The sequence below is a fragment of the Pomacea canaliculata genome, linkage group LG11 (genome assembly GCF_003073045.1).
Source record: "Pomacea canaliculata isolate SZHN2017 linkage group LG11, ASM307304v1, whole genome shotgun sequence".
NCBI lineage: Eukaryota > Metazoa > Mollusca > Gastropoda > Architaenioglossa > Ampullariidae > Pomacea > Pomacea canaliculata.
Genome location: NC_037600.1, coordinates 17,641,951 through 17,666,510, shown reverse-complemented (window position 1 = coordinate 17,666,510; position 24,560 = coordinate 17,641,951). Strand labels below are relative to the sequence as shown.

At 42.0% G+C, this 24,560-nt stretch overlaps 3 protein-coding genes across 3 annotated transcripts; 2 read left to right on the top strand and 1 right to left on the bottom strand.

Annotated features, from left to right (window-relative positions):
* The first annotated feature begins 2,149 nt into the window (after window positions 1–2,149).
* On the top strand, window positions 2,150–3,310 carry LOC112575803 (type-2 angiotensin II receptor-like). The gene has a single exon (XM_025257828.1). The coding sequence runs from the start codon at window positions 2,150–2,152 to the stop codon at window positions 3,308–3,310; it is 1,161 nt and encodes a 386-aa protein (XP_025113613.1).
* Window positions 3,311–8,413: 5,103 nt separating this feature from the next.
* Window positions 8,414–11,568, bottom strand: LOC112575538 (C-C chemokine receptor type 1-like). The gene is made up of 2 exons (XM_025257478.1): window positions 11,213–11,568; window positions 8,414–10,402 (listed from the first exon to the last, which is right to left on the bottom strand). The coding sequence occupies exons 1-2, from the start codon at window positions 11,216–11,218 to the stop codon at window positions 9,296–9,298; spliced, it is 1,113 nt and encodes a 370-aa protein (XP_025113263.1). The 5' UTR covers window positions 11,219–11,568; the 3' UTR covers window positions 8,414–9,295.
* An 11,449-nt stretch (window positions 11,569–23,017) lies between these two features.
* LOC112575802 (proteinase-activated receptor 2-like) lies at window positions 23,018–24,175 on the top strand. Its single transcript, XM_025257826.1, has one exon. It carries the CDS (start codon window positions 23,018–23,020, stop codon window positions 24,173–24,175), a length of 1,158 nt encoding a protein of 385 aa, XP_025113611.1.
* The last annotated feature ends 385 nt before the right edge of the window (window positions 24,176–24,560 follow it).

Genomic DNA, 24,560 nt, shown 5'->3' with positions numbered 1-24,560 from the left:
AACAAAAGTCAGTGGAGGCAGACCTGTTTACCCAGGAGAATTGTGTGTTTGTCTTTGACTAACACTGTGAGGCCTGCCTGTGTCACCCATCTCTTGCTGACCCCACTAATAGGGTGGAATGACAGGCTCGTCGCACGAACAGCAAATGTCAAACATTTACTGACAAACAATAACTGCCCCTTGCCTCGTATTACTTTGTTTAATTTCCTTTATCATCTGATAATTAAAAACCACGTTCTCGTTCTTGTTATCGAGTATTTTGAGCCCAGTTTCTTTTCCTTTTATGTCTTTAATCGCAGTAACAACAAATATAAATAGTTTGAAGATGACTGTCTTTCTGAACTGAATAAAATAAAAACTTCAGAAGGCGGAGGAAAATGTACAAACATATTATGCAATAGTCTTTCCGATATTGGTTAGTTTGTTCTTTTTCTGTCTGTCTGTCTGTCTATCTATCTGTCTGTCTGTCTGTCTGTCTGTCTGTCTGTCTGTCTGTCTGTCTGTCTGTCTGTCTGTCTGTCTGTCACTTCACACCTGACACTACAGCTTAAGATGTACCTTAGCTATAAAAATATAGATAATATATACAGCATCCCACAATCACACTAAACGTAGCTATAGAGAATAAAGAATATATACACAACATTCAGAAAAGTCACAGTCCCCTTAGTTATCAAGAATATAAATGATATAAATATATTGGGCATGTCATACTAACCTTAGTTTTAGTTAATACTGATGAAATATAAAGAATTCCTCAAATCACCCAAACTTTAATTGTAGAGAATATACATGATATTGAGAGTTCTGCAGGTGACACTAACATTAGCTAAGAAATTATGCTCGTCCACTTTATATACTTGTTCGGTCCTGCTTGTGAAAAGTCCAAATTGCACTTGATGTACCATAAAATTTGAAAAATTATTATCTGCTCAAAATGTTGCATGAAAAGAAATACTGCAAATGTTTGTGGACACTTAAAGTTTGCTTATCAGTCGATACCATGGTACAGGGAGCCTGATTATTCCTTACAGTAACAAAAACAGAGAGTTACAAATATTATCAACATATTTTTAAACCAATTACAGAAAATACCAAAAGTCCAATTTTGTAGTTACAAACAGGGTTTTATTTTTTACATCCACTCCCAGAAGAGTAAGTGGTGATTCAAGAAGTGTAGAGAAAAAAACAATTTCAGGTTTTCTACGATTATTCTATCAAAATATATTTTCGGCGTGGCAACAGTTGACAAACATGTCTTTCTGCATTTAATGAGAATCTGTGAGACGGAGAGAGTCCTGGCATTCACTTTCAAGCCCCTGGGTACACAGTTGACATCAAACACAGGGTGAAGTGTGTGTACAGAATCTCAGAAATGAACTTGTTTTAGTACAATCAAATAAAAAATAAATACCATCCGTGCTTCCATTAGACTGTACCCATTAAACTGACAAAACTCCTCATGTGCTATAGAACTCTTCAATCTGGTGTAAGATTATTATAAAATAAATCACTATTTATTTTTAAACAATGTATACAAGTGACAGTGAGGTTACTCACTTAAATACAAACAGACTCTTGGTGTAATTCAATTTCGAGCTGCCTGATGATAATAAGCCATTGCAAACTTGAGTTGAGATGTTAACAAACAGACGATTTCCGCCGAACGCTGAAGTGTTATTGATCTCGGCGATATCAAAGGTATAAATGATAGGGGTAGGCCCACCCGGGACCTGACAATGCAGCGAAGCGGGTGTAGAGTTGTGGTCATTCAGGTGAGCAGTGTAACCGCCATCCCAGTTCTTTTCTGCCGCCAGGAGCCTCAGACAAAATACACACGTGAACGAGATTCATAAAGATTAGTAGAGATGTACACACAGACAACCACACGGATGGATGCACATACACGCAAAACGAAGAGCATCTCAACGCACATAGATCACGTGATTGGTAAAAGGACACGTGTCCATGCAAGATGGCAAGAGCCAGGTGTCAAAAATGTTGGTGGAAAAAATGTTGGTGAAAAAATTGTTGGTGGAAAAGCCGGAAGTCACGAGGTCACCTCACTATCGTGTAGTCTATAACAAAACTTCTCTGAAATCAGTTTTCCCTTTCATGTTTTTTTAAATTTATTTACAGGCGCGTGATGATGATACCGAATCAGACACTGGTTACATCCCTCGCCCAACACGTGCTGACAGCACAGAACACGAGTCACAGCTGGGATGCAGCACCAAGTCCCCAAGGATGCATCTCCATGGTAACCGCAGACTACCCAGACGATCCCATTAGTCAGGCAGTGGAACATTGGATCAGCAAAGGGAAGGGAGCCATCATTCTCCCAGTCCTGTTCCTTCTTGGAACCGTCGGCATCTGCCTCAGTCTGACATCTTTCTACAGGCAAGGCCTCAAGCACAGAATCAACCTGTGTCTTTTCAGCCTGGAGTTCATCCACCTTCTGAACATCGCCTTCCTCTTCCTGCTGAACATCGACAGCGTGTTTCTTCCTCTAGACTCGGGTGTCTATGGTCCTGTCTACCAGTTCCTCGTCAACCATCGCCTGCTGGGGATGCTGGGCTTCATGTACGGTGCCATGTATCTGACAGCTGTTGCCTCGTGTGAACGGTGCTTAACTGTGTTATTTCCACTGCAGTCTAAGACTTTGCTCAGCACCAGGACCATGTATGTGGTCATCATCTGCGGCACCTGCCTGACCACCTTACCTTTCTTCGTCGTCACCGCCAGGTACCAGGTCACGTGCTTCTTTGATGTGGTGAAAAACTCAACCGTCTTGAAGTACACGGTGAACGAGTATTACTTCAAGAACAAGGACATCATCAACGCTGTCGAAGGAACATATTTTGGTCTGATTCTGTCCCTTGGTCTTCCATTTATTGTTTGTGTTTGTACGGCTTTAACAGGCTTCAAGCTGAAGCAGACAATAACCTTCCGCAAAAAGACTTCATCGTCTGATACCAGAAAAGAAGCGGCGACGACCAAAATGCTGATCATCATATCTATAATTTTTCTTGTCCTCTCCATCCCAAATATTTTCATCAGGATGGTCCCTCTCTTTCAGCCAGAAGCCCGGGCAGATGGCCGCTATAATAATTCTTTCGGCGTTCTGATTAACGGTGCAGAGGTCGGGAGTGCAATGAACAGCAGTGTCAATGTGTTTGTTTATTATTTCTCAGGAACCAAGTTCAGGGAAAATGTTCAAGAAATATTTCGTTGTCAAAAACGAGAAAAGAAAAGTAGCATGGAGCTGACGGATCACTCCCAGCACCAGATATCGATGAACAGATGGTAATATTATTTTAGTAATGCTGAATGTCGCTGTCCATCTTTACTGACTAGAATTGGTGTTCACATGAACACTGTCGGTTAGTGAACAGGGCAAGTGATCCGCCGTGGTAGTAATGAACTTAAACATAGGTTGAGATCTCACCAGACTTGTTTACACACCTCGAGACCAGACCAAACTATGAAAGGAGTCAAAGAAGTGTTTAGTGGAAAGTTGCTTCGTGCTAAGTCCTGGCTTTGCTAAGGTAACTAAAGATTTAGTCCGATTCTACAAACGGTTGGTAGTTAGAGTGACTCTCATTCAGACTACAGCAGTAAAAAATGTGACAAGACTTAGTGATCATTCTCCTGGTATTATGTGTGAAACCTGTATCGGATATTTGTGAATTATTTATCCCAATATTCAAGTTTTATCGAAAGCACAAGGGTGTGTAATAATTGTGCAAAACTCTCTAAGACTCGGCGAGTTTTAATTAATTTACTTGCAAACCAATGTCGATGACATCATGATGACAATAACTTTGGGACTTCATGAAAGCTATATGTAGTACACAAATATATATATAACTAAATAATGCATTCTTAACGCACTTTATGACAGACTTTGAGCTGAAGTACGTGTCGGCTTCATGCAACAATAAAACGGTTTTGATTTTTGGTCATTTTACCGATTTAATTAATACCTCGGAACCAGGAATGGCTACTCTCAATAGAAGACATACTTTATTGCTTTCTGTGATAATAATATACATCTATTCGTTTAATGGCAATGGTTGTTTCTGTTTATTGGAGATTTAGAGAACAGTCGGGCAGCTTCGAGTGCAGGAAAGATACCTCTCATACATACATATATATAGATATATCTACTCACTGACATTCTACTTTTACAAAGGCAACGACACCTTTCCATGCAATAAATAATTTGGAGAAATCTTTTTAAAATCTAGTTTAGAAACAGAATTAATTGTTGAGCTTACTAAATTCTGACATTTGTACTGTTAATCACAGTTTTACTCCGTCCTTTATATTGGTTCGGTTGAGAAGGTTGAGAATGTACCTACATACTTAGCTACCGAAGGATTAGCTTAAACAAAATAATTCTTTAAAAGGCAAAATATTAAAAAAAAATTTCAAGGTGCTGATGTCAATCTTAGAACTTTTTGAAAGTTTATCTATTTAAATGTTGGAAATGTTTTAAATAAGAATGCACGCTAATAAATTAAGTGGTCTGTGAGATCGCTCTCGTTGTCATCAGAGACGAGGCATGTCACGTGGTTGTCTGATGCCAAAGCTAGTGTCATCTAATTGATCACAAGACCTCAGTGAACTGCTTTCTGTTCTCGTTGTTGGCACGTGTCTGCGTGTAAACTTACATAAACATTGGCAATAAACATTGAGATGAACTTTATTCCCATCACCGACTGACGTCCAGCCAGACGAAACTCAGGTGTAAACATTTCAGTAACTGGATGCCAAGCTAATGACTGCTTATTTACTACATTATGAATACACTGACATTATAATGTATTAATAAATTGATTATCGGTACATATGATTATCATTATTTTAACTCAATGTCGCCATAGTCGTGTTTGTATCCACATGCTTACCAAACTGCCATGTTTACTTATTCTCAGTTTATCTGCAATTCATGCAGTTTTCTGTCTTATTTTTAGTGACATTTTGAACATTGGTGTATGTTGGTTATTTTATATCTACCATCTTTTTCATGCCAGTATTAATTGCAAGCAATTGGCCATCACATCAGACTTTTGGTATTAAGATCAGTGTAAGGACAGGTTTGAACCACAGCCCACAGTTGTGTGGACGAGCATCAGCACAGACACTCGCATTAATGAGAGAACCTCAGCAAAGCAATAAACTTATGGTACCGATGACATGCTTTACACGATTATTTATCAGCTAGTAATATTTACAGCAAAGATGGGTCGGAAGTTACCAGCAGCATATTTACTAAACAATCGGACATCTCCAACTATTGTCTCGAAGGTGAAGACGTGTTTGTTCACTGAGCAGATGGAGAGTTGAACACATGCTCGTGATTCTGTGCTGGTGGTGATGAGCTTTTGTTATGACTTGGTGTCTGTGTAAGATGTATGAAAAATAAAGAATGAAATATTTGAGATCATCGTCGTCGTCGTTGTCGTCATCATCATCATTATCATGACAGTCGTCATCGCCATCGTCGTCATGATCGTCATTATTATTATCATTATCCTCATTTCTAAAGTTGTTGTCTGTGACGTAGTGTTCTAAATGAGCGGCTTATCGACAAACTGCAAGTAGATGATGACACGGGTTCAAAGGTCAGCAGAACGAGGAGCGTGTTCAGTAGTCAGACGTGGCACTCCCTGACTCTTCCCTTCATGCTGACACGCACTAGCAGCACCAACTTGCAGCTGCTACCGGTCTCGACATGATGGCAGGCTAGACTGTCCTCGTGAATAGTGTTTTACTGAGTATGCGATTAGTTTCATCGTTGACACACCTGTCCCTGATGAGAGAGGGCAGGACCTGGAGACAAACTATCACGTGATCAGCCTGTAGTTTGCACGGCAGATGTTTGCCAGCAGGCGTTTACGAGCCGTCAGTTAAACTGAAACATCGATGTTCATTTGCGGAAAGACAGAGATTGTTGCTGGGTTGCTAGAGTCCGAGTCACGCTCAAACAGTCTGCGCATCACGTGACTTCCATCTGTTGACCGCCTGACGTTCATGAAGGCTTCTGGCGCGTGCCTTTCTGCGCATGCGCTCTGGGAAGGGAAGGGGATCATCTTGTCTGGCATTTTATTTGGGATTTATGGGAAAACAGTCTTGTCTTTGGTAAATTATCAGTAAAGAGCCTCGGGGATTAGGTATTTCATTTCTCTTTATATTGCACCATCCTGTCTTCTCCCTCTGACAGATTAGTAACAACAGGTATTGATTGTTATGTGCGTTTTGTGAGAAAGCAATGTCAAGCATTATGAAACTCAGTCAACACAGAACACAAATAGCAACTCATTTAATGTCAATTTAATTTAAATTCGTGAATAATTTTAAGTCAAAGGTCATACAAATGTGTTTCTCGAGAGATAAAATGAGATGGGGAGTTATCTTACGCCTAATACAAAATATAAACTGTTGGTCACTACATTTGTTTGGGAGCTGAGTGATTGTACAAACCAGTCGAAAGGAATAAGTATTTTTGTTTGCATTTACACAACAACAACAAAAAACAGAGAAAGAAAGAGAGAGAGAAAGTGTGGAGGGAAGGGAAAAAGAAAAAGAGAGAAAGAAACGTTGTTTACATGTGAATTCAAAAGTTGAAAATCTAACAAAAACGTGGAAAATTGTGAACTAAAAATCAAATGTATACCTAAGAAAGTTGTTGGAAATTTTGGGTCGGCGGGTGCTTAAAACTGAATAACTCATTCTATACATAATCGGCCCAACTGATGAGGTAATGATGGCAGCTGTCCATGATCACAGAGCACTACAGTAGTCAGTACAGGTAGCAATGATGTATCTACTCTTATACCGGCATAACAAGTTCCACAACTTTCCAGGTAAATTTAGAAAATTTTAAATAAAAATTAAAGTTTGAAATCTTTTCACAAAGTACATTTAGGTTTATATTTTTAGATAATCAACAAGAAAGCTTAAAGACAGACTCATCAATGAAACATTGCACAAGAACGAAGTCCACTTCAATTATGGCAGCTTACCACAATGTGCGAAAATATCAAACTCTAGTAATGAGAGCTTTACACACTTTGTGAGGACACAAAACTCATAAAGAAAGCTTCACACAGTCATCAACTCTAGTTATGGGAGCTTTCCACAACTGGCAAAGACATCAACGTCCAGTAATAAGGTTTTACACCCCTTGTGAGGCCATCAAAGTCTAGTAATGAAGTTTAAGAACTTGTGAGGCCATCAAAGTCTAGTAATGAGGCTTTACACACCTTGTGAGGCCATCAAAGTCTAGTAATGAGGCTTTACACACCTTGTGAGGCCATCAAAGTCTAGTAATGAGGCTTTACACACCTTGTCAAGTCATTAAACTCTCCGAAGGTTGACAGGACAACTGTAGTCAGCTTCTACTGGTCCTCTGGCCTTGTCCTACTGCTCCTACCACCCTGCCTCTGGTCCACATCTCATTGTCCTATGACCTTACCTCTCTGGTCACATGACCTTTACTAATAATCTATATTCGACATCATTGTCATCAAGTACTAAGCGTCTGATGCCTCTAGACCGTTACGTGTACAGAAAGTTTTGGCTTCTGAAAACACAAGACTCTCTTTTAAACAATTAAAGCCGTTTTCCTTTCCTTCTAGGTCGTCGTTAAAAGCTTTGATGTTAATCAAATAAAGTCGCCGGCCTTTGTAATAAACATATTGGTGGAATACATTGAGGAATATACCTCGCATATCGGGGAAAAAGTAGAAAATAGTGTATTACATCTGTAACCGCAATAGCATTTTAATTTCGAAGTTTATAACACAGTCTTAAAGATAAAGTAAACTTAAATGAAATGCAAACTTGCTTGAGTTACCGATCTTTGTTGATGCTGCACCTAAAGGATTTTTCCGGTTAAACCGTGTTTTAGGTATTGCAAGCGGTCTCCTTACTATGTTGACATCAACAAGTCATAAACTACCCGAGGATAATTATTAAACTTCAATTTACCTTGAAAGCGCTTAAACCCCGAGGAGCCACCTTTCAGAAAGATCAGTAGAGTTTGGTAAAAATTAATCATATTAATTAAAATTAATTAGGCAGTTTTATAAATAAACATTAGTACACAACGACTGTGATTGTACTCATTAGCTCCCCTGTGTGTGCGTGCGTACATGTGTAAGTCTTATTGCAATAATTTTGTAAATTACATCCATGTCGGCATGTGTCTCTCTGTGTGTTTGTGTGTGAGTCTGTGTGTGTGTGTGATTGTGTGTGTGTGTGTGTGATTGTGTGTGTGTGTGTGTTTGTGTGTGAGTGCGTGCTGAGAAGAAAGGATGTTGTTGTACACAAGCGCTTTGGTCCTCCAGGAAATTATGTTAAAGTCAAAAAACCCTTGTCAAAATTTGATGTTTCTGACCTCGTAATCATTACTTACATTACACAATATTACTCAGCTTACTACAGCTAAAAATATACATGTGCGTTTTGACAATCTCAACGTGTCCATCCTCACCTGCTTAGTCAACACTACAAATGTAGATACTGTATATCATCTTCATGCTAGATAATGTCACTCAGACTCCATCAGGCCAACCACCAGGCTGTGGGATGTCCTCCTGTATGTGACACTTCACTAACAACGATGATTCTCTCTGTTTGTTTTTGTTCCTCAGAATTGTTACAGTATACATCCTACCCGGGAAAGTGGGGAAGTGTGGAGGGTACAGAATCCCCCCGCTGCCTTTTAGACTCCCCCAGTTAATGCTGGGTGGAATTTTATATACCCACGAATTCTCAACCTCAGAGTCAAACACATTGACAAAGCTAGTGAATACTGAAGGCTGCTTCTCTCACCTGTATGATCTGCAAGTCTGAACGAATCATCCCAGCAGCTGAAATATTTCATCTACTACATCTTGAAACTTTTCTCTATCTCTTCAGTTTAATTTTAACAGAAAACAATGAGAATGAAAGATTTTCGTTGTCGTGTCATGTTAAGTGAAACTAGACAAAGACTACTGAAAAAGTTTCTTTCGTACACAGAGCTTTGCTGGGTTTTGAACACATGACAGTGGACTCGTGTCATCTGGAATCCGTTAATTAATTCTTTTACAGGACGGAATGTTTGAATGACAGCGCATCAAGAACCTGAGGTTAAGAAATGAGTCTTCCTACCACCATTAAAGTGATACCGGTTCGTGGATTTTAACAGAAGTAAACAATTATCAACGACAAATGATGATTGAATAATTTGTTTTAACATTTGGCACCATGGGGGATATTGAAGGTCTGCGCCTAGTCCCAGTTATTTGGTAAACAACTTTTTCAAGCGACTGCAGCCATAAAGCTCGTGAACAGTTTGTCGATATTTGGTTCCGGCAAAATAATAAATAAAGAAGTTGACACAACTGTACATGATGCTGCCGACCTCAGTGCCACTCACAAGAACAAGAAAGGAGTTTTTGTAGCGACCGTCGGCGCGTACTTCCGGTTCGAAGAGGGGGATAACTCTAACGATGATATTGGGAATGGAAGTGACGAGGAACACGACTGACAAAACTAACAACATTTTCGTCACAGCCGTTTCTTTCCCGCCGTCAACAGACGACGTTTGCTTGCGAAAGCTGACTGTTTGTCTTAGTTTGACACCGGTGATGATGGTCGCGATGAGCACGACGATGGGTATGCCGAGAGACAATATGATGCCATAATAAATACCTTCCACACTACTTATTATTGCTTTATGCTCAAAATACATTTCGTTAATTGAGACTCCTATCGTCGATCTTTTGTTTACGAGATCGTAAAAGCAGACTGCCTCGTACCACGCGGCGACAAAGAAGAAAGGAAGAATGGTGATGACAGAGCCGAGGAGAATGAGGATGGCCATGGTTCTGATGCTGAGTAGAGACTTGGAATGCAAGGGAAACAACACGGTCAGACAGCGTTCCCAGGCAACCAGAGCCGACAGGTACATGGTGCCATACATGAATCCCAGCATCCCCAGCATCTTGCTGTTGACGATGTGAGCGAAGACGACACCGTAGAGACCGTCGTCGATTGGCCGATACAAGCTGTCGACGTTAAGGAGGAAGAGATAGGCGACGTTGATGAAGTTTACTGTTTCGAGGCTGAACAGACACAGGTTGATCCGGTGGTTGAGGCCCTGCTTGTAGAAGGAAGCGATGCTGGTGCAGGTACCCGCCACCCCGAATACGAAGAGGACAGGCATGAGGCTGACCCCCCGCACCTTGGCGATCAACTGCTCGGTGGCGTGGGTGATAGGGTCCTCCGGGTGGTCGGTGGTTATCACGGGTATGCATCCCTCTGGAAAGTCGACATTGCTGTTGTCTGTTGAGTTGTGAGTGTTTGTGGTGATGTCGTACAGTAGGTACAAATCCTTCAGCACGGTCTACAACACACATACACACTCGGAGAGAGAGAGAGAGTATCGGTTAAAATGATTCTGGAGAGAGATGTGAGGAGAGAAAAGAAGAGAAGAGGTGTGGCAACAGAAAGAGTGAGGAAGACGAAAGAGATAAAGAATTGCTAGATGCTTATCTGAGACACGCGGGTACTTACACGAAGGATTATTTTTAAAGTATAAACTAAACACTGTTGTAGACGTACAGGTGGTGTCGTCCATCAACTGAACACTGGACCATTCTACTCGCCAGCTCGGACACAACTCAGTCCTGGGAACCATTCCACTCACCAACAGCACCAGTTGTAAATGTTGGCCCTTTTACTTGATTTACCTACAGTCCTCGTCTTCGTCATCGTCTTCCTCCTCATCTTCATCTTCTTCTTGAAATTAAAAGCAGGCACTATGGATGACTAAGCCAGTCGACTGACGAGGAAAAGAAAAGGAAGAGAGTTGATATAAAGATAAGGATGTTGTGGGTGATGTTGCTGCTGTTGTTATCAGAGTAGTTACATAACTGCCAAGCTCTGTACGTCACACGTACGTCACACGTGCTGTCAGTCACAGGACCTTGGTGGCGCAGTGGATAAACTGCCTGTCTCCACCCGCAGTCAGCATCGGGTGGCGCATCTCGCCTCCGAAACACACCTCTTTGTGAATGTGACACCAGACTTACAGGGATGACAGCCAGTGTCAGCTGCTACTTTACATTTAACCTTACATGTGTTTTCCCACTGTTAAAGTGCTTTTCCAACAGTTCACCTGTCGTTATCGTCTCACCTGTCGTTATCGTCTCACCTGCATGCTTAGAGGCAGAACCTTTTTCCGACAGACTCGGCATTAAACATCACATTGACCGACATGTTGCCGAAGTTTTAGAAGCAAGAGCTCGGCAGCTTTTATCTCGCTGCAGGGTGTGGGGGTGTCGACACTTTAATTGACTGGTGTGTACCCGATCATTAGCAAACCTCTCAACTATTTTCTTCCTTTTTTATTTAGTTTTGAGGGAGGGAGAAGTGAGCTGCTTTGGTGTGCGTGTAAACGTGATTGTGTATCCGTGTGCACGTCTATTTTGTGTGTGTTTGTTTATCTATATTCGTGACTGCTAATAGATAAATGCCTGCGACGATGTTTCTTCCCGAGGCAATTTTTTTGATTAAAGAAAAATAACGGGAATGGGAGGCGTTGACGTGCGTGTGTGTGTGTGTGTGTGTGTGTGTGTGTGTGTGTGTGTGTGTGTGTGTGTGTGTGTGTGTGTGTGTGTGTGTGTGTGTGTGTGTGTGTGTGTGTGTGTGTGTGTGTGTGTGTGTGTGTTACACGTTCTATAATTTTAACAACCTCCAGCAATTACGAATGTCGGCAGGACTGGTATGTCAGTCTTTGCAAAAATTTCCTGAATAATCATTCAGGTGAAGCTATCTCCTTCTTTAAACTTAATTTTCTTTCAGCTGATGCTTCTTTGACATTTTTACCTGTTTAATCCTAATTATTTGTTGCTTGAATATTTGACTAGATAATAGAAGGTCTACTAGGATAGTAGTCTTACATTGTCAAGTATGTTTCCTGTTGGGTTATTTTAAACAAATTATTGCTGTATTAGGGTTGATATAATTATATTTGTGTTAAGTTTGCTGTAATTGCCCACCCCACCCACACCCTGACCTGCTTTGTGGTTTACAAATGTTAGTGGCTCTGTGAATGATGACGAGCTTTGTAAATTATTCATTTCTCTCATATTGACTGGACTGGGCGCTGTGAGGCGAGCACTGAGGTCACGTGACTGAGTGGTCCATGAACGCCATGAGCTGCAAACCTAAACACGGTTAGGATTAGGATTAAGTATAGGGTCAGGGTTAATGTTTGAATTAAGGTACAGGCTAGCAAACATTAAAACCCTTTAAGACAAAACTTACTTTGAAAGACCATAACCTCCATTAACGATCCATAGGCCACCCAAAGTACGCGTACCGCATGCTACACGTGTGTACACCGCATGCTACAGGTGTGTTACCCAACTAGATGTGGACAACAAGGCTACTACAGTGCGGAGGGGCGAGTGGTACACTTTACTACAGCAGCTACTCGTCCTTGTATTTGTGTGCGTGTGGTTATGTTTGTGTTTATGTGTGTATATGCGTGGGTTTGTGTGCACATGTGCTTCTTTGGGTAGCCACAAGCATTTTGTCCACCCTAGGTGCGTTCTAAATATTCATGATGGTTGCTCCACTCAACAGAAGAGTTAGTCTTGTAACGGTTATCACAGATTTTTTAATAGATGGGACGTGAGGAGACTTTGGTCAGGTACATGCTTAGAAACTGTGTTGCTGACGACGACGACGACGACAACAACAACAACAACAACAACAACAACAACATATATATATAGCCATTAAACCCGCACTGACCATTTAATACAAACACTAGTGCATGAAGGAACAGAAGGATGGACAACGATGAGGATGAAGTACAAAGACGGAGATAACTGATAGTAACGATGGAGAGAAAGAGACAAAGGATACCTGCAGGAAAAACTAATCGAGATATGAGAAGAAGAGATGGGTGGGTGGAAGGGAGAGAGAGAGAGAGACAGAAGAACGGGTTGGTACCAGTAAGTGAAATGTGTTTGTGAATGTGCTCAGGTAGACAATGTCTGTGATGCTGGCTTCAAAGACTCTACGGTGGGTGTAAGTGCCGATATCAAACTTCCACTGCTTTTCTGTGTCAAGCATTTTATTTACATCACGTATACAAATATTTATAGTATTGATGGCAGAGTGAGACGCAGAAACCGATCTGTGTAGTACACCTGTGTGTCATCAGCAAAAGACCGATGACAATCAGAATGATGCTGGATGCAAGATGGCGGTGGCTTCACGTGCACAATGAAGAAAACGGGGGACACCACAAGACAGCGGGCAGGACGCAGCAGATAATAATAATAATACGATGATGATGATGATAATGATGATGACAAATAATAATAATAAAGGTCGCTTGTACAACGCCTTATCTGTACCCCCAGGGCAAGCTCAAGGCACTTCACAAAAATAAATAAATAACTTTGTACTTCACAGTCTACAGACAACTTGATATCCAGATTTTCAATCCGTATGACAATAAACACACACACGAGTCCTGTCAGTCGCTAAAGACCAGTGGTTGGTGTACGGCAAGGTAGACCGCAGGTAGCACAGGTGAGGCAGTCACGTGCAGTCAGTCGACTGTGTGTCAACCGATGTCCTGCAGGACGGGCCTTCTGTTATCTGAACAACCGTGGCTCTGGTCCTGTGAATACACATAAACACATGTCTGTGTATAGTAAGATGGTCCTGTCTGTGTAGAGTTAGTCTGGTCCTGTCTGTGTAGAGCCAGTTCGGTCTTTAGCCACACACTAAACTGACGTACTTGTCGATACTCGACTACCAAGGTGCACAGTTCATATTTTAGTCACGTGATTCAAAATGAAGGTTGAAGTACCCCTAATGAAAATCCTCATCCAAGTACACGTGTGTGACTAGCGGCCAGGTTACACATCGGCTAAAGCCAATCAGCGTAACATCAGTCGAGTTCTGGATATTAAATAATCGGACATTTGCTTGCACATGCGCACACCACTAGTAGATGGCCTTGTACTGCTCACTAAACTCTGTATCACCGTCTGTTACACTGAAGATGGGCCAGCAGGTTAAAATAATTAATATCTTGCGGGAAAAAACCCACAGACACATGCCGGGAGACTTTACACCAAACTTTCAGCACAAACGTTTACTTTAAGAAGAAGCAGGCTGAGCACAAAGGCCAACAACTCTGTCTTTTCCACCCCATTATCTGCCCTTGTGAACAGAAAGACCACTCTTTCTCTCCCCTTCTCTGCCCTTGTTGTGGACCTAAACCTGATCTATCTTCGTGTTTAGTCAATAAACGCAAAGAATGAGAAGCTAGTTACAAAGGCGGCCATGGAAACCACAGTCTTACCTGCAAGTTCTACCCGGCATCTGCCACCTGCAGCTTCTCCTGGCACCCGGAGTCAAGGAACCGCAGCAGCTTGCGGCTACAGTGTCACACTCCTGCAACAGTTTGCACCCTCGTCAGGCACCCGTTGTACCCGGCACTGCCACCCATGTGTGCGACCGCGTATATGCACAAGAAGGACCACAGGTGTCCAAGTCTAAATACCTGATTCACAGTTCGTTTGTAGATGGGATGTGATGTGCACCTAGTGTGATCCCAGGTAGGTGTCTCTGTGTAGCACCTACTTTCTGACACAATCATGGTTTTTTTTCTTTAATAACAATTATTGATGGGTAAGACATGAATTTAAATTTCATTTAAACATTTTCCCCAAATATTAATAATAAAATGCTTGAGTGCATTTGTATTTCTCTCCACCCAGTCAATCTGTTAAGGGAGCCGAAAAACAATTTTCCAGTTTTTATTTTCAATTCTTCAATTATTATGGAGTTTGTAAAAGGAGATAAAAATGTCAGAGGACAAATTTCTTGCTCGTGTGTCAACTGCTGTGATGACTGATATCTGTAGAGTGTTTGTTAGCCATGGGTCATACGTGTGCACGTGATCATACCATTAACATTGCTCTGGATATCGCAAAAAAGTTTTGAAAGGAGTGTAAACACGAGTGTGATTGATTTGACGAAAAACTTGAGAAATTCTCTGCAATATTTGTATGTACATGAGATTGATTAGGTCTTTAAAATAAGTAACAGCCTGTAATTGGTCCACGTGGATGATATTCCTCTCTTCTTCAATTTAAGTGGATCGTCGGTTGCAAGGTGTGTGAGAAGTTAGGGTGGAGCTGCACATGAGGTGAGCATTCAGGTGAGTTGCACCAGGTTTGTGTCTAGAATCTCACTGAAGGACGAAAACAGGTTTTAATCATGAGAAGGATGCAAAGGGAAAGGAGACGGATGTTAGCTTCTCCTACAGACAATATTCGTGATGGCGACGACCTGATATTAACGGTGACGATAACTCAATATTCTTATAAAGTTTGGTCAGCTTACTCTTCGTGTCAGCTTGAATCTCAGTGTATTCTCTCTAACATTTAGTGGTCCTTTCGCCGCATTCATAGCATTACGGACCATCTGATACGTTTTCAAACTTCCATCTAAGACACTTTTTACAAAGGGACTCCGGCCACACACATCTGTCAGCGTGTGAAACTGATGTTGGTAGTGATGACAGTTAAGTAAAGAATAACAACGTGGACGAGGGAAGGATAATTTTTTTAATGTTTTTCAGAACCTTGCCAGACCCATGGCGGTCATTCCAACAGAAGGTGCCATCAGCGCCGCACTTTACTTCACAACAGCTCTGTCAACGGTGAGTCCGACAGACGATGAAGTCAGCAACTTTTCCACAAACTGCATACAAGTCATGCACCGAGACTACCCCGACGACCCCATCAGCACCGAGGTGGAACACCTCATAGGCAAGATCCGGGAAGCCATCGTCATGCCCATCCTCTTCGTCACGGGGGTCATGGGGTCTGTCGTCAGCTTGGTCGCTTTCTACAGGCAGAACCTTCACAACAGAATCAACCTGTGTCTCTTTAGTCTCGAGCTCGTTAACCTCATCAACATTTCTTTTCTCTTTATACTCAACTTTGACAGTCTTTACCGGCCTTTTGACGAGGGCGACATTGGCGTTGTAGGCGCCTTCGTGACCAACAGCAAGATGCTGGGGATGCTGGGCTTCATGTACGGCGCCATGTTCCTCTCCGCCGTCGTGTCGTGTGAGCGGTGCTTTAGTGTGCTCTTTCCATTACATTCTAAAACACTCATCAGCACTAAAGTAATCCTAATTGTAATAATTTTTGGCTCATGTCTAACCGTGATACCCTTTTTCGTGGTTACCTGGTCTTACCAGGTCGTCTGCTTTCACGATATTGTTACAAACGTGGTAGTGCACGAACCAACCCCAGGTGACTTTTACTTTCAGTACCAAGAAGTAATAAGTATCATCGAAGGAACTTACTACGGTATTATCTTGTCTATCGGGATACCCATCGTTGTCGTTATCTCAACGGCGCTCACGGGATGGAAGCTGAACCAGTCAATAGCTTTTCGAAAGGAGACGTCGACCTCTGACACCAAGAAGGAAACGGCCATCACCAAGATGCTCGTCACACTCTCCATCGAGTTTCTCGTCCTCTCGTTGCCCAACATCATCATCAGAATCATTCATCTGTTTGAACCAGAAGTGAGGTTCGCTGGTCGTTATAATAACTCTTACTTTCTTCTCGTCAACATCGCCGAGACGGCAGCATTCTAAACAGTAGCATCGACTTCTTTGTCTACTACTCGGCTGGCACCAAGTTCAGGGACACGGTTCATGAAATGTTTCCTTGTCTACACAGAAAGAGTTCTCATCCACAAATTCAGGGGAAGAAACAACACAACACCTACCTATAGGACAAAGAGAGAAAACTTTACTGTCAGAGATAAATAAGTCTAGTATTTTACACCTGAACGCACAGCAGACAGAATTACAGGTCTTAGAGGTCTGAGGTCTTAATATGTAATCACTGATAATGTTTTTCAAATAATTCATTTCAACTATTCGTAATACTGCGTTTATCGTAATTTGTGATCATAAGAAGTTCGACTAAACCTTCAGGGCATTAAATATACTTTTAAATTCCATTTTGTAAAGCAGAGACGATTTTGAGGACATATTTTTAAATCCAAGCCGTTGACATGACATACCTCAGTGTAGGACAACAGACATTTAATAATCGACTTGTCATCGAGCTAACTATCCTCAAGGGACATAACCATGCAGTTTTCGCGAGACTGACATTTCAGAGTTATCGTCTTTCTCATTCGAAAAGACTCAGAAATGACAACTTGTATTTGTATATTTGTTTTTAGAATTAAGGAGCAGGAACAAGATTAAACTGTAACTCGATAACTAGAAATAAATTCCTCCCTAAAATTTAAAACTAATGCAACTATTCGAAGTATAATGTCCGCTTGGCTGTTTATAAATCCTACCCCATCCCCCAGTTATTCGAAGAATTAATTGTAATTAAGTTAATCTAAGTATTGTATAATTAATGCAATTGTTTACAATTTTTTCCCTCCGCTTTTACTTATCCACGTTTCTTTCTGTGTCCACATCTGGTAGTCCAATGAATAAAACCCTTTTAAGTGAGGCCAGTGCAATATCTCTGATAAGAATGTGTTGCTGATAATTGAAATGGCCCAGAAAGTATTTAAATATTTAAAATGTAGATAATTCATATAAATTTGATAAAAAACATTATTTTGTAAAGCAGTGTAACAAACATATTTCCTTTACGCTGAAGACGACATTGGAGTTTTGGAAATCGTTTGACTGTCTACTCGCTGACTTCAGTCATTGATATCCTTTCCACAACCAGTCTGGAGCTATTCAAGGTGCGCCGAGTGCATGAAAACACAAAAATAAAGGACATAAAGCCGTGCATGTATGAGCTCCACTGAAATGAGTTCTTCTCCTCCTCCTCCTCCTCCTCGGGAAGCTGACTGTTCGTCGTCTCCACCTGATGTGTCTAAGGAGGAGCATTCGCGACAAGACTTTTGGAACCTGAGTCCAGCTGTGGGGTGGGTACTGCCGTACGTAACAGCCATAGCTGACTGTGAGGTGGGTACTGCCGTATGTAACAGCCATAGCTGACTGTGGGGTGGGTACTGCCGTATGTAACAGCCATAGCTAACTGAGAGGTGGGTACTGCCGTATGTAACAGCCATAGCTGACTGAGAGGTGGGTACTGCCGTATGTAACAGCCATAGCTGACTGTGGGGTGGGTACTGCCGTATGTAACAGCCATAGCTAACTGAGAGGTGGGTACTGCCGTATGTAACAGCCATAGCTGACTGTGGGGTGGGCAAAAGCGTCATAGTATTTTTATTCTGTTTCAGTATGAGGCAGACAAGTGCAGGCTGTTATAAAAATTGACCAAAAAAAGAGAAAGGCAGTAAAAAGATATCTGTCGTAATTGTAAGTATGGAACGGAGAGAAGCGAATCTGCCCCATCTGTGTTAGCCTTGAGGATGAGGACAGGGGAAGGTACTATAGGCCAGGGGTGGACAAAGTACGGCTCGACTTCAAAAGTTTGAAGTACACTTTTTTCATTTATTTTAAAATTCAGCCCAGGTTAATTTCATTGAAATATACTTTATCAAGTACAACACCTTTAGAAATGTGCAGTTAGTAGCATTCTTACACAAAGTACAAAGATAATAAATACCACGGCTGACATGTCTGATGGAGACGTTGGAGAATATCGGGGGTAAGGGCTGACTTACAGGAATGGCTGGTTTTAAAGTTTGATTGTGAGAGAATTCAAACATCTTCACAATGCACAATAAATTCAGTAAGTGTTATCGCTTGTTGTCCATTCCATCACCACTAGTTTGTTGTGTCACCTGGCCTGGGTTTTGGGTCTTTTACCGGCCCGTAGATTAGAATTTAAAGACAGGCCCATAAAATGTAACCCCGCCCACCCCTGCTCTAGGTTATAGGTCATGTGACTATGACTATGTACAGAATTGTATGTAAGAACTCCAGGTGTATTTGATGTCGATGTCTTACCTGCGTGTCGCAGTGACTCTATGTCTCACCCACCCAGGGCCAAAGTTCACTGACACTGTGACCCTAGGCGGGGCTTGTAATCAAGGTTAGTATCCCCACGAGCACGAGCAGGGCCGTGCTTAGGGGCAGGCGGACGAGGCATCTGCTAGGGCCCCGCGCTTTTGATTGATATGGTAACTAGGCATATGGAAAACCGGGTGATGGTGGCGTGAGGGCCCCGCACATGCCCTTTGCCTCGGGCCCCGCGGGGGCTAAGAACGCGCCTGAGCACGAGTATGAATATGAAACAACTTACTTGTATACCAGTCATGTAAGGACTATGTCTGTATTTAGACGAGAATGTAAGAATTATTTGGCTAATGTTGCTGTCCTCTCATGACATTAAACACGGGTTACACGTGATCTTAGTTTGCTCTCTACGTGTGCGGACGTTTTGCCGACCGGTGTTTCGCCGCCGGACGTTTCGCCGCATTATGTCAGAGAGAGAGAGAGAGCTTACTTACTTCTCAAAGAATGAAAGTAACTACTAGATTACGCAATAATTCTTTATTTCAAACAAATTTTACACACAGACTTCACAGACAGTTCACTTTGATTGTCACAGATTGTCGCAACGGCTTTGCGAAAAAACATTGATACAATGGCGAGAGAAATGTGTGAGCTAAGGGGCGTCACACACTTGACTTCGGCTAAAGGTCCTGTGTGAAATGCCGAAATGAAGTGCCCCGCGCCGAAACGTCCGGCGGCGAAACGTCCGTGTACCGCTCTCTACGGTAATAAAAACATTATCACTTACTCCGTACGTATGTATGCATGCTCCAGAGCCTTTGTGTGCGTGCGTGCGTGTGTGTGTGTGTGTAAGAGAGAAAGAGAGATTTGAGTTTTTTATTCAGTATGCCCTTGCCTTCGTTTGAAGAGATGTTCATATGACATTCTATGTAAGATGTCAAGTTTTCAAAACACAGGGTTTTAAACCTGTACAGCGAGCGTGTGACCAGAAGAGTCACAACGCAAAATATCTGATAGCACATCACCACACAAGACATTTCACAGACACCACGTCACCACACAAGACGTCTGATAGACACCACGTCACCACACAAATCTGATAGACACCACGTCACCACATAAGACATCTGAAAGACACCACGTCACCACACAAGACACCTGACAGACACCACGTCACCACACACATCTGACAGACACCACGTCACCACACAAGACATCTGATAGACACCACGTCATCACACAAGACATCTGATAGACACCACGTCACCACACAAGACACCTGATAGACACCACGTCACTACACATATCTGATAGACACCACGTCACCACACAAGACATCTGATAGACACCACGTCATCATACAAGACACCTGATAGACACCACGTCACCACACACATCTGATAGACACCACGTCATCACACAAGACACCTGATAGACACCACGTCACCACACACATCTGATAGACACCACGTCACCACACACATCTGATAGACACCACGTCATCACACAAGACACCTGATAGACACCACGTCACCACACACATCTGATAGACACCACGTCATCACACAAGACACCTGACAGACACCACGTCACTACACACATCTGATAGACACCACGTCACCACACACATCTGATAGACACCACGTCACCACACACGACGTCTTGCCGTACAGTTCGCACTTCTTTTTGCACTCCATGCATTTAAAAAAAACTAAAACTAAAAATGTCTGAAGTTTATCTTTTGACACATTTCCTATTTCGGAATATCTTTGAATTTATTTGCACACAGATGAAACCCAACTTTAAATACCAGGCAGACCTGACAGCCGTCTAGCCTTAAACACCCACACGGTGGTCACGTGACTTGTGTTCTGCGTGGGGAGCAATGGCAGTGAAGTAGACAGGCGCCAGTACATCTTAAACTTGATGTACGAACAGAACCAAGGGAAAAAATGCTTCTAAATCAGAAGATGAAAACAAAGGACAGAATCTAGTTTATAATTGTCAGAGACGCTGTTTTTTTTTTTTTGTTTTTTTTTTTTTTTTTTTTTTTTGAATCTCACACTTTCACTTCACGCACGCGTCCCCTTTCGTGTTCTTTCCTTCACTCACAAAACACTTAGATTTGTCGTAGGCAACAAAAACTTTATAACAGTCAACATTAACTAAAGATATAGAAATGTCTGAGTCTTTCAGTTTGCTTCTAAATTATAAGATATACGTCAAATATCTTTCAATTCCAGAAATACTACAGCGCACAGGCTGCTCCAATAGTTCTCTTCATGTCACCAAGACGACATACACATGTTCCTTTCAATATTCTACGAACTGTCGTATGTTTCTGAATAATTCATTATAGTCTTACTTACTCACATCCACAATTGCCACGTCTACGTAAAATCCTCTCTGCCCCAAAACTGGCACCACAACTATAATAATAATAACAATTATTGATGGGTAAGACATAAATTTAAATTTCACTTAAACATTTTTCGCAAATATTAATAATAAAATGCTTGAGTGCATTTGTATTTCTCTCCACCCAGTCAATCTGTTAAGGGAACAGAAAAACAATTTTCCAGTTTTTCTTCTCAGTTCTTCAATTATTATGGAGTTTGTAAAAGGAGATAAAAATGTCAGAGGACAAATTTCTTGCTCGTGCGTGAACTGCTGTGATGACTGATATCTGTAGAGTTTGTTAGCCATAGGTCATACGTGTGCACGTGATCAGACCATCAACATTGCTATGGATATCGCAAAAAAAGTTTTGAAAGGAATGTAAACACGAGTGTGATTGATTTGACGAAAAACTTGAGAAATTCTGTGCAATATTTGTATGTACTTGAGATTGATTAGGTCTTTAAAAATAGTAACAGCCTGTAATTGGTCCACGTTGATGATATTCCTCTCTTTTTCAATTTAAGTGGATCGTCGGTTGCGAGATGTGTGAGAAGTTAGGGTGGAGCTGCACATGAGGTGAACATTCAGGTGAGTTGCACCAGGTTTGTGTCTAGAATCTCACTAAAGGACGAAGATAGGTTTTAATCATGAGAATGATGCAAAGGGAAAGGAGACGGATGTTAGCTTCTCCTACAGACAATATTCGTGATGGCGACGACCTGATGCTAACGTTGACGATAACTTGTCGCGTGAAGAGGCATTTTAAAGCCCTCGACAACAAACACAATGTGCTTTACAACGAAGTGACTAAAGTAGAAAGAAGATGTGTTTTAGAAGAAAGCGTTGACATTCTAGAGGCAACTCACAAAATATGCTTCAGGACCAAGTGTTCTCAGGCAGCAAAATTCTGCTCATGGTTTCGTTCCCTTATGCCTTACACCCCACCCCACCCCATGGGGGTGGGGAGGCTTTTTGATCAGGGGATGAACATCCATTATCTTTCAGGCTGTTCTCCTCCCTTCTCTTCTGCTTTCCTAATTTCTTATTTTAAACTGTTTCGTTAACCCTTATGATGGAAGTTGGGGTCCTTGATATGATGAGGCCTCTGGAACTTCCTGACTTCTGTGTCCAGACTACTTATAGATGAGAGACCCAGGTGACCCACACCTGTCGGTTAACTGAACATACACTGCCCTCACTTGAACTACAGTGTAGGACCTCAGTCAGGGTGAGGCTGGTCTGTGTCTTTAGGCCAAAGAATGTTTCTGCTGCCGTCCTGGTGGGTCCCCGCTTTACAGACCTATTGGTCTATTCCCTCTCAAAATTCTTATAAAGTTTTGTCAGCTTTCTCTTCGCGTCAGCTTAAATCTCAGTGTATTCTCTCTAACATTTAGTGGTCCTTTCACCTCTTTCATAAGATAATGGACCATCCGGTACCATTTCAAACTTCCATCTAAGACGCTTTTCCCGAAGGGACTCCGGCCACACACATCTGTCAGCGTGTGAAATTGGTGTTGATAGCGATGACAGTTAAGTAAAGGATAACGACGTGGAGGAAAAGATAAATTTTTTACTGTTTTTCAGAACCTTGCCAGACCCATGGCGGTCATCCCAACAGAAGGTGCCATCAGCGCTGCACTTTACTTGACAACAGCTCTGTCAACGGTGAGTTCGACAGACGATGAAGTCAGCAACTTTTCCACAGACTGCATACAAGTCATGCACCAAGACTACCCCGACGACCCCATCAGCACCGAGGTGGAACACCTCATAGGCAAGATCCGGGAAGCCATCGTCATGCCCATCCTCTTCGTCACGGGGGTCATGGGGTCTGTCGTCAGCTTGGTCGCTTTCTACAGGCAGAACCTCAACAACAGAATCAACCTGTGTCTCTTTAGTCTCGAGCTCGTTAACCTCATCAACATTTCTTTTCTCTTTATACTCAACTTTGACAGTCTTTACCGGCCTTTTGACGAGGGCGACATTGGCGTTGTAGGCGCCTTCGTGACCAACAGCAAGATGCTGGGGATGCTGGGCTTCATGTACGGCGCCATGTTCCTCTCCGCCGTCGTGTCGTGTGAGCGGTGCTTTAGTGTGCTCTTTCCATTACATTCTAAAACACTCATCAGCACTAAAGTAATCCTAATTGTAATAATTTTTGGCTCATGTCTAACCGTGATACCCTTTTTCGTGGTTACCTGGTCTTACCAGGTCGTCTGCTTTCACGATATTGTTACAAACGTGGTAGTGCACGAACCAACCCCAGGTGACTTTTACTTTCAGTACCAAGAAGTAATAAGTATCATCGAAGGAACTTACTACGGTATTATCTTGTCTATCGGGATACCCATCGTTGTCGTTATCTCAACGGCGCTCACGGGATGGAAGCTGAACCAGTCAATAGCTTTTCGAAAGGAGACGTCGACCTCTGACACCAAGAAGGAAACGGCCATCACCAAGATGCTCGTCACACTCTCCATCGAGTTTCTCGTCCTCTCGTTGCCCAACATCATCATCAGAATCATTCATCTGTTTGAACCAGAAGTGAGGTTCGCTGGTCGTTATAATAACTCTTACTTTCTTCTCGTCAACATCGCCGAGACGGGCAGCATTCTAAACAGTAGCATCGACTTCTTTGTCTACTACTCGGCTGGCACCAAGTTCAGGGACACGGTTCATGAAATGTTTCCTTGTCTACACAGAAAGAGTTCTCATCCACAAATTCAGGGGAAGAAACAACACAACACCTACCTATAGGACAAAGAGAGAAAACTTTACTGTCAGAGATAAATAAGTCTAGTATTTTACACCTGAACGCACAGCAGACAGAATTACAGGTCTTAGAGGTCTGAGGTCTTAATATGTAATCACTGATAATGTTTTTCAAATAATTCATTTCAACTATTCGTAATACTGCGTTTATCGTAATTTGTGATCATAAGAAGTTCGACTAAACCTTCAGGGCATTAAATATACTTTTAAATTCCATTTTGTAAAGCAGAGACGATTTTGAGGACATATTTTTAAATCCAAGCCGTTGACATGACATACCTCAGTGTAGGACAACAGACATTTAATAATCGACTTGTCATCGAGCTAACTATCCTCAAGGACATAACCATGCAGTTTTCGCGAGACTGAC

Excerpts from the sequence above, each read along its gene's own strand:
- LOC112575802 (XM_025257826.1), top strand. The coding sequence starts at position 23,018 with ATGGCGGTCATCCCAACAGAAGGTGCCATCAGCGCTGCACTTTACTTG.
- LOC112575803 (XM_025257828.1), top strand. The coding sequence starts at position 2,150 with ATGATACCGAATCAGACACTGGTTACATCCCTCGCCCAACACGTGCTG.